General features: G+C 43.5%; 1 protein-coding gene across 2 annotated transcripts; it reads right to left on the bottom strand.

Annotated features, from left to right (window-relative positions):
- Positions 1 to 983: 983 nt before the first annotated feature.
- LOC144270473 (transcription cofactor HES-6-like) lies at positions 984 to 3,864 on the bottom strand. 2 transcript variants are annotated; one of them, XM_077826956.1, is made up of 4 exons: positions 3,651 to 3,864; positions 3,382 to 3,468; positions 3,195 to 3,276; positions 984 to 2,975 (listed from the first exon to the last, which is right to left on the bottom strand). In XM_077826956.1, exons 1-4 carry the CDS (start codon positions 3,732 to 3,734, stop codon positions 2,530 to 2,532), a joined length of 699 nt encoding a protein of 232 aa, XP_077683082.1. In that variant the 5' UTR covers positions 3,735 to 3,864; the 3' UTR covers positions 984 to 2,529. The 2 variants fall into 2 exon arrangements, with proteins under 2 accessions (XP_077683082.1, XP_077683081.1); XM_077826955.1 differs by having other exon boundaries at positions 3,195 to 3,468.
- Between the last annotated feature and the right edge of the window lie 6,687 nt (positions 3,865 to 10,551).

Genomic DNA, 10,551 nt, shown 5'->3' on the forward strand with positions numbered 1-10,551 from the left:
AAATGAAACCAAGCTGAGCTGCTGCACTTCCCACAGACTCCGGAGCACTTCCCTTGCTGCCTGGGAATCTCCGCACAAGCTGTACACTTGGAGGAGCTTGAGGACAACCACTGCCAGAGCGGCTTGTTGGATGTGTGCGATGGATGGTGAAAATGCTCTGAGACGGATGAACGCACAGGACTTCACCAAGTGTCTCGTGATGACTTAAATCTCTAAACTCAGGCAAGTGCATGCAACCTAAGCTCAATTATGTCTTATGCTTGCTTTCAGCTGCAGGGGGCGCTATTCACACCACTTCACTGCCTTAGAGCAGGTTAGCTTTCGGTCTTCCCTTTCCTACCCATCCTGAGAAAGATTAGTGCAGGTCTCCCATTCTGTGCCCTGCTGGCTAGTGATTCCTGGCCTAGGGCTTTAAAATGCTCAACATTTTGGTTGGTGATGGGTTGAGGAAACAGCCTGTGGTTTTACCTTCCCCTTGAGAAAATCTGATAAGTAAACTGTTTGCTAGAGGCTAAAAGTAGGGCCAAATGTTTTTAATGTTGCAGGATAATACACATTTATCTTTATAATGCATTGTTATCAGTACTGGTGAGCAGAGGCTGAGAGTAAAATTTTCAAAATGAATGTATTACTGGAGGGCAATGGCTTTTTTTTTTAAGCAAATCTGGGATTGTATTCACTCTGTGAAATGCCAGTTTCCAGGAGATGTCATTTTGTGCTTTGGGTGTTACTTTTAGTTGAACTGTCCATGCCACTGCTTCCATTTACACATCAAAACACCACCCTCCCTCCCTAAAGCAGAAAGGTCTTTACAGGCAGTGCTCTCACCTCCCTTTTGAGGAGCATTGCCCTTCTTGCTAGTTCAAAGGCAGGCGAGAATTTTAGCACAACTGGGGAAAACAAACAACTCTGTACCCAGCTGTGAATGAAAAAACACCCACATCAGATAATTTAAAGAAAGTTACAAAGCAGAGGTCTACCAATAATTTAGATATCTGATTTTATTGTTCCATAGGTAGATATCTGATTTTATTGTTCCATAGGGTTGTTAACAAAGGAAAGTTACATGTCTTAGTCCCCATGTACTTATTTTGCTTCCTCTCCTAGATGGTTCTACGCTCAAATACCTCCATGTACTAAGGAAGCAACTTCACAATACTTTTCCTGTAACGATGACAGCTCTGTGAAAGGTAATATCACAGCATAAATAGCCTATATCTTCCAAAAATAGGAACATTGAGGTGTATGACCTTGTATACAGGAATGTTGATGCTCCAGAAGTCACTGGAAGTATTTCCTTTTTGAAGAAAATTTTCAATTCTATTTCACACACTTCTTTTCAACACCTGTCATTCCTCAGCAGAAAAAATGTACAGGTAAAGTCAAGCCACAAGTAAAGCATCTGCCTAGTACTTAAGTTATAATTACAGCTTTACAAAAAGAGACTTACTTGGGGAAATCAAGTTAAGAGCAGTTTCTTTAGAATGGCATTCATGTAACCATGCCTAGGAATTTTAGTGTCCTAAAGTCAAACAACAACACAACTACATTGCTCCCTTCAATAATATCCTAAGCATCTTTCAGTATTAAACAAAAGAAACATTCAAATTCCAATACTTGAGCTAACAATGCTTAGTACAAGAACTAAGTGCTAAATTACCAGCAGTGTGTCCACAACAGATACAAATTTAACAGCAAACAGTATGGAACTGGATTTTTAATTTTAAAGTGGTTAGAAGTGTATCACACTCCAAAATACATGCAATCCTTTGTGAATTCAATATTTTTTATTAAAAAGATTAAAAATAAAACATTTGACACCCTAATATACATAAAGTCACAATAAACTCAGATGTGCTAAAAGCAAAATGTGCATAAAACACTGATTTCTAAAAGGCACCCTGCCACCAATATTTTCAATGTTTGTCTAATTCCAACTGATCTCTAGTTTACTCTTCCTTCACTGAAGGCAAGATTCTAGATCACTAAATAATAAAAATTCTAACCACACCAATCCCTTTCAGGGATCTTTACTATCACTATAACTCTTAACATTGTGCATGCACACTTAACTCCTATACCTCTCATTGAGTGAGCCACCAAGATATAAAATGTACAAGGGCTTTTTCTTAATAGAAAAAGGGAGTGATATTTGGGCCATTTATAAGGGCCCAGAGAAAGAGACAAGGCTGTGAAGTACTGCTGTGCATCCACCGAAGAGCTTTGCTACAAAAAAATCTCTCTTCCTCCCTCCCCACCCTCACACCCCAAACTCTCCTAAACAATCCAATTGTTACAAAACATCTCACACACAAACAGATGAAATGTTAACACGTTTAACAATTAACCTGTCAGGGTCTGACAGTGTAAGAGTGCCATCTATGCAGTCCCAATATACAGTAATGTTAGACACACAAATGCACCCTCTGAAAGCCCCTGTCCATTCCAATGGCTGTAAGGAGAACACAGTGCTCAAGTATTCTCCCATTATTAGGTAGATCTTTGTTGATTCCTGTACAGTTTCTTTATTTACCAAGGTCTCCACATAGATTTGGAAAAGCTAGGTGAAGGCACGTTGTGTGTCCTGGAGCTGTCCAGTCCAGCTGGGGAGGCCGGGCTTTGCTCAGCCTCTGTCTCTTCCAGATCGGAGCAGGTCTCTTCACTGGAGGAAGGCGAAAGAAGAGCTGAAGGGGGGCTGGCCAGGCTCAGAGCAGCAGGGGACACCCCCGTTGGCTGGGAGAGCCCCTCACTGCCAGGCCAGGGACTGACGGAGGGTTCTGACAAAACATCCGCGATCAAGTCCTGGAAACTGCCTTCGTTGAGTGGCATGGACTCCAGCAGGTGGTTCAGCAGCTCGGCAGCGACGGTGGAATCAATCCCCGGGCAGTTGGAGACGAAGGTATGAACTTCATGCATGCACTGAATGTACCCGGCTGCAAACCGCTCGCTAGCCTCCCGGTGCAGCTTGTCACTTTCTGCAGCAGCAGCAACACCCATAGGGAAACACACATAGCTGGAGTCAAAGCGGGGGAGCCCCTTCCCTCCCCCCACCACCCGCGATCTCTGGCCATGCCAACCCCTCCCCCTTCACAGCACGGCTGGCACGTCACTTCTCGGGATGCTGCAGCCCCCTCGTTAGAGGGAAGCGGCTTCCCCTCTCCCCCCCGCATCTCCCGTGCCCGAGGGGGACTCACCGAGAGACCGGCTCTGCAGCACGCCCTGCACCCGCTTCACGGTCAGCTCCAGCACCTCGGCGTTCTCCATCTTCGCCTGAAACTGCCCGCCGGGGCGCGGCGAGAGAGGACAGCGATCAGCCCCGCGCCAGGGCCCCCCGGCTCCCGGCGCGGCGCCCCCGCTCCCGCGCCCTTGCCGCGGCCCTACCTCCGTGTCGGCCAGGATGAGCCGCAGCTCCTGCAGGCTCTCGTTAATCCGCGCTCGCCGCTTCTTCTCCACCAGCGGCTTCCTGGCCTGGGGAAGGAGAAGGGGGAACACACATTGCACCGACTGCCGCATGCCCCCTGAGGCCAGGCCGCGGCTCCAGTGTCCCCTCCGGGGGTCCTGCAGCCCCTACCCCCCTCCGCGGGTCCTGCAGCCCCTACCCCCCTCCCCCTCCGCGGGTCCTGCCTGGGACCCCTTCGGGTCCGGCTCACCTTCCTGTCCCCCCCTCTCGCGTCACAGAAATCCTCCTCCTCCCGGCTGGGCCGGCTCTTGCTGGGCCGAGAGGACGGGGCCATGGCAGAGCGCGGCGCAGACACCGCGGGCTGGGGGGAGGATGGGGGAGGGGCGCAGGAGGCAGCAGCTGGCAAGCGGTGCACAGGGGCGGCCTTCTGCACCAGCCGGCCCGCTAGCGTCCCCACTGCCCTCTCCCCCGCCCCCTCCTGGCGCCGCCACTCCCCGGCCCTACTTATAGCCTCTGATTTGCATGTCAATGAGCCCATTGGTCACGCCGAGCCGGGAGAAGCCCCAGCGTTAGGCAAACTGACCAATGAGAGACGGGCGCTTTGTCTATCCAGGGGCGCTCTGAGCCTCCGCCAGTGCAGCGGGAGGGGGGCGAGAGGGCTGGGGTAGGGCACGATGCCCCAGGCTGGATGGTGTTGGTTGGGGTCCTTCCCTGCCTGTTTTTTTTTTTTTGTCTCCTGTGTACTGGGACTCACTTAGGCGTGTTTGTCTCGGTGTATTGGGAACACACAGAGAGTCCAGCTGTACCCAGGGTTCAATCTCAACTCTAGGGGAGTGGTGCTGGGCTGTAATCCCCGCCCAGGGCTCTAAGGGAGGCTCAGACGTGTGATAAGGGATAGAAACACTGGCACCAATTCACATGTTTCGCGGGGGAGGGGGCAATTTCCAGTTCCCACCCCATCTACATGGACCTCGGGTCTCCCTGGGCCAGGGATTCTTCCCTCTCTTACCTGAACACTGCATGATCTGGTGCTGCCAGGAGTCAAGTTCTTGGTAGACTCCTCTGTGCTCCACCCAACTGGGATAGACTCCTGATGCAACAGCCTTTGGCCCCGATGCCCGTCTGTCTGGACAGAGCAGAGGGTGACCGGGCCACGTTTGAGTGATGATGTGACTTCGTGCCCCAGGTTGCAATCCCACTCCCTGAAATTTGCCCCACCCACCGTTCCATCTGGCCAGAAAGGTGACCCAGTCAATTTAATGGGATTGGCACCATGCAGCTCCAGCAATGCTCCAGACCAGACCAGTAGCAGCTGTACTGATTTAGTATGGGACCCCTGTTTAAAAATGGGCCTTTGAGGGCCTTCCCAGGTCTGAAGTCTATGGAACTTTGACCAAATGCAAAAACATTGGGGGGGGGGAAGCATTACTCCCCCATGTCCAGTAATTGGAACCATTAGCTGAGAAATGTAGAAAGTAGGACAGTGAAAAGTTTATGTGCACCACTTTCCAATGTATACCTTTTGGACAGTGTAGTATCTATGATATACGTTACACTCACTGCTTCACATATGTAGGGCTAATACCTGATACTCCAGTCTAAATAAAAATGAAACATGTTTTTTTGTTTCTTTGGAGGACTAACTTCTGTCTTGAGGTATTTGTATGTAATGCCCAAATAAATCAGTCTAAGGGCAGAATTCAAGCCTTCCTATTTAAATAGGAGAAGTTGAATAACTTCACAAGCGGAAAGATAAGATTTCAAAGGACCCCCTTATTACATTTCTTTCCTTTGAGGTATCTCTCTGGAGAAGGGGCAGCCTGCATGAGTTATGGAGGAGACAAAGTAAATAGAAAGGAAAACTTTTTTTTTAATATATATATAGTGTCAAATATGCATTCAGCAAATTCTGAGGAACATGGAAATATGTTCTGAAATTCTAATTTCCTCTTCATTTTGGGAAAATTAAGAAAGTAATAAAAATAATTCTCTAAATCTTTCATTCTTTTATAGTGTTTATTGGGGAAACAAGGAGTGGTCAATAAAATACCACAGTACAATCCCTGTGAAAGACCGAAACACAGATCTACTGTTACTGCAGATTATTGGTCTATTATTTATAGGGGTTTTTTACTACCCTTGGCACTAACATAGAGTATCAGAATCCCATAAAAGACTTGCCACTGTTATCAGCAAATCTTCCAGGATATACCATGAACGTCTAACAGTTATCATTTTCTAGAATTCATGCTACATACCCAAAGGCGATGTTGTTCTTTTAAATACTTGAATTATTTAGCAATTAGCATGAACCAGTGTGTGTGTGCTTCAAAAATCAGACTGATCATCAAGATAAATGTTGAAACCCTATAAAGAATCACGATCCAATGTATTTGCAACACGATGAAAACTTCCTCCCTTCCTTGTTGGATTTTGTTGCCTCTTCTGTTCCTTAACCTAAAGAATGAAATAGTCTGGCTTTGTGAATGTAACTTGATGCTGATGACAGTTGGCAGCTGCAGTCCCCTCAACAGACTGAATCAAATAAAAGCATTAGGTCTTGTCCCCAAGGAGAGCGACAGGTGTTCGCTCTCCCTTCTTTGTTTCCTTCTTTTTTTCCCTTGTTGGTAATGTATGTCATATTTTGACTCGCCAAGATAATGAGACGCATCTCCTGTGTGTGTAATCCACATCAGAGCCAGGCACAGATAGACAAATGCATAGATATATGCAAGTATATGTATCTGCCTGCCTCTGTGTACGTGTTCTGCATAACTCTCTTCATTTCTGCTCTGTACTACTAGTGTTATCTTGCCATAAACCACCCCCACAGTGCATTTTTAGGGTTTTCATGCTACTTTCATTGTTGAGTTCATGAATGCTGCTAGCACATGCTATTTTTGTAAGCATGCCAATAGGGGAAGGAGTGCTCATACAATGCATGGCATATACACTCCCTTTGAGAAAGGCATAATTGAAGATAATGCTGTAAATACCCACTAAAGTTTCTCACTTACATCCCTGATCACTTTTTCTTTGTGGCTGTATTTATTATAAGCACTCACTTGTTTCCTACAGGGAGACATATGTTCATACTTGTGTGTGTTAGTGTGTGCATATGGCTCTTCCTTGTATTGGTCATCATTCACAGTTTGGCACAGTTGACTTGTTCCATATAGTCTATTGCATACTGTCCTACTCATTGAAAAAGAACACGATAGCTCCTACGCAGTGTTGTTGTAGCCGTGTTGGTCCCAGGGTATTAAATAAGGTGAGTAAGGTAATATCTTTTATTGGACCAACCTATATTGTGAGAGAGACAAATTTTCATGCTTATATAACTCTGTTCCATCTTGTATTTAGTGGTGATGCTCTAAGGAAGTTTCACAGACATGAAGAAGAGCTCGGTGTAATCTCCAAAGTTCATCTCTCTCACCAACAGAAGTTGGTCCAATAAAACGTCACGCACCTTGTCTCTGTGATTGCCCTTAGTCAGATTCATTATTACATTTAATGACAATGATACTTAAAGACCACTTTTCATCTTCAAAATGCTTTACAAACATTAATGCTCACAATAGCCATATAACATAGGAATTATCCACATTTCACACATATGAAAGTTGGGGCTATAAGGTTAAGTAATCTGCTCATGGCCATAAGCAGAAGTCAGTATCAATTTAAGAGCTTCTGGTTCCAGATGTACAGTTAGGCTACTCTTTTTCTCAAGTTGTGGTTCACAATAGATTTTTTTTAATGCGTATATTTTCATGAGTATATTTATTTTTGTTGTTCTACTTCTGCTCAACTCTCCTCTTCCTCTACCAGTGAAAATCAGGCTTTGCCAAAGTGCTCAGTATTGGCCTAATTGACTCCAGGTGGAGCAGAATTAGGCCAGTTCTGAGCACTTGGGAAAATCTCATCTGAATCATCTATGAGAACTTTGGTGCACATCAGGCTAAATCAATCCTTGCTGTAGTTCCACTCTACCGTGCACACATGCATTGAGTTCAAACAGGATTAGTCTGATTTTGACACAATTAGTGCAGAGTGTTCACAAATGTCATTTTGGGCCAGGACAGACACAGTTTATGCTTATAAACACATCTGACCAGCAATTTTATAGTACTTCCCATTTTAGTCATATTTAAGATAATAGGAAAAAAAGGTAGTCTGCAGGGAGGAATGGTACAAAATAACCATGGATACGAAATACGGTAAAGTAATTAATTACTACAGTTTCCCTGGGTAGATTTTAATTTTGATACAAAGTGAGCAAGGTGTAGTAAGTAGAAGAAATGTATAAATCATATAATCTAAAGCATTTGATTTGTAACAAATAAGGAATCCAAAAGGACACTACAAGCAGGTTTTTCTTTCAACAACATTTAGCTTTTCTTAACATTTGTAATCTGCTATATTAAAATATTAAGTGACTTTTTCACCTATCACTTATTTCAGTGACGTTATACCTGATTTACATCATTGTGAGAGCAGTCTCAGTCCCCAACTTTGTCAGTACAAATAATTTATGGTCTGTTTCTACTATCACTTAACCTGGTATAATTCAGAAATCACTCCAGTGAAGTCAACGAAGTTGCACTGACATAAAACCAGCATAAAACCAAAATCAGGCCCTTAGTGCTGATCTATTAAACTAATCTGAAAAATTCCTAGCTAATGGGATGCTGCGTGTCTGAAGGATCACCAAAGAAACTCCTGAATTCTACTCTTGATTCTGACACAGACTTTTGCTTCTACCTTTGGCAAGCCACTTTACCTCTCAGTTTTGCCTTCTGTGAAATGGGGATGGGATAGCACTAACCTTACTTGTAGGGCTGCTGTGATACTCAACTAATTTGGAAATGATTTTTATAATGAAAAACACCGAAAAAGTGATGAGTATAATTTCTCATTCTTTCTCACATCTGCACATTTAGGAGCAATGAGAAATAGCAAGTTCAGAGTGAAAAGTCTGATTTCCAGGGTACTTGAGAAATCAAGAAACCTAAGATAGACAAGTGAGACAGCTTTTTTTATTCTTTTTTTTTTTAATAGCTCTGTCACGCTTTCCACAATTGCAGCAGCACAAAAGTTTTGCATGTCCAACTAATTGGAAGTTGCACCCCAGAGGACCAGAGAAGCTGTGGAGAAAAGGAGAGGAGATACTAGCAAAATCTGAAAAGAAGATATGAGACAAACCAAAAAACATGGAGAGAGATTTGTTTAATCTATTTCTGATTTACGGCCTGGTTCAGAGCCCATTGAAGTTGGTGGGGGTATTACATTGACTTCAGTGGGCTTTAGAGCAGGCCCTTAGTGACATCCATTTATCTACATCCAGTCGGCGTGGAAATCCTAATGATATCAATGGAGATTCCATGCTTGGAATGATTGTAAAGTATATGCTCTTTAGTGAATTAGCAATAAAACAAATAAATGAGCCAATCTGAAATCTTTTAAGAACCCTCAGTACAATCGATAATAGTTTAATATTACCTTACATTTTAATTTAATTTTACAGTTGACTTGAACTGATGATAACATTGCACTGAAGTGGCACCTTTTCTGGAGTGGGGCCTTCTGTAACCTCTAAGAAAAGTTACAGGTAAGACAAAAGCTGTACCAGTTGTCAAATGCTGGAGCTGATTTTGCTGTACCTTAAATATATAGAGAGAAATACAAGAGTATTACTGTGTTTGTCAGTTGGCACTATATGGACGTTTTTGCAGGATACCTGCTTCTTCTATAGGAAAAATGTGACATTCTTGTGCCACTTTAAATGGTAGAACAATTCAAATCAGGTAGAACAATTCAAGATAACCTCATACATTTGAATGTGAGCATCGACTTGAATCAAATGGAAGAAGACTTCCTCAACACCACTTCTAACTCCTTTCTCGTAGGTGGGAAATTCTGGATGAAGTTGTAGTACACAGTCCATTTATTATCTATCGAAATTCTTTGCAGGCTGTTTAATACACCAGATATTACAGCTGATGGATGGATGGCTAAGTTTACAAGCTTACCACTTCTCTCTCCCATATGGAATGTCAGATCTTCCCAAAAGCATGGAATTATCACCTACTAGAGGTTATAGCCCACAAAGATGTAAACCTTAATACTACTGCAGTTAAGGGAGAAGCTCCTTGTAGCTAAGCGAGACAGGCTGTGATTTGGGAGCATTTTTAGCGGCATGTGCATTTTTATACAAATTCAAACATGACTACTTATACAGAATATACTTGAATATAAAATATATAATTATTGTTTTCAATTATTTTAAAATAATGTATTGTAGTCAATGAACCCTGGCATCAAGACACCTTTATGTAAGGCTCATCCTACTGCCACTGTCATGGAGCCAATGGTATTAATACTACAGACTAAGGGGTAAGGATAAGCGATAGCTCATGGAGAAGTACATGATTCCATTGGATACCCACATGTCTCATGTACATTTTTAGGCATGAAGTGCAGTTGAAGGGACTCTAACCACTGGAAAAACGTATGCCTGATATTAATGCACCTTTTGAGGCATGGATGGGGCACAGTCTGAACCTTCAGGGGGTAACCAAAATTCTTCATTAATAATATCAGCATAGCACAGGGCAAAACAATGATGCATGTAAACTGTAAACTCCTCAGGAGGTAGTTTTTTTTAATAGGTTGCAACACTGCAAAATCCAGTGGTTTTTGGAAGTGAGTATTGTGCAGTCATATAGGCGTTAAGACATGTCACCGTTGTGAATATGATTAGCACAGGTTAGTAACATTCATGGTGGATAGTGTAAATTGTGGTAAATGTTAAGTTGATGCTCAGTTGCTCCCTAGCCATCATTTTACTGTCACTCAGTGGACCTTTATGCTAACAAGTAAAAACTGTGCAGGTGGTAGAGATTCCAGACCTTTCACCTCCGGCATTTGGTGTTTAAAAGATGGCTCCCAACACAAATGAAATGAGCAATATGGCCTCAGCCTCATTTCCACTGAAGATTAGTCCAAATCACTAAACCATCTAGTGTGGAGCAGCCTAAGAACATGGAATAACAGAGAGTTGTAGGGTATGAAAAATGTGCATTAGAAGAGCTGTATGGAGAAGCTTGCGGTCCCTGCCAGGCTGATACTGGGTCTTTCTAGTGCTATCAGTC

This window comes from Eretmochelys imbricata, chromosome 9 (assembly GCF_965152235.1).
Source record: "Eretmochelys imbricata isolate rEreImb1 chromosome 9, rEreImb1.hap1, whole genome shotgun sequence".
Taxonomy (NCBI): domain Eukaryota; kingdom Metazoa; phylum Chordata; order Testudines; family Cheloniidae; genus Eretmochelys; species Eretmochelys imbricata.

Bases quoted from the DNA above. Each gene is read 5' to 3' on its own strand.
- LOC144270473 (XM_077826955.1), bottom strand. From the start codon at position 3,734: ATGGCCCCGTCCTCTCGGCCCAGCAAGAGCCGGCCCAGCCGGGAGGAG. The intron at 3,469-3,650 runs GTGAGCCGGACC...CTCCTTCCCCAG, and splicing joins CGAGAGGGGGGGACAGGAAG to GCCAGGAAGCCGCTGGTGGA. The intron at 2,976-3,194 runs GTGAGTCCCCCT...CTGCTGCTGCAG, and splicing joins GCTGCAGAGCCGGTCTCTCG to AAAGTGACAAGCTGCACCGG.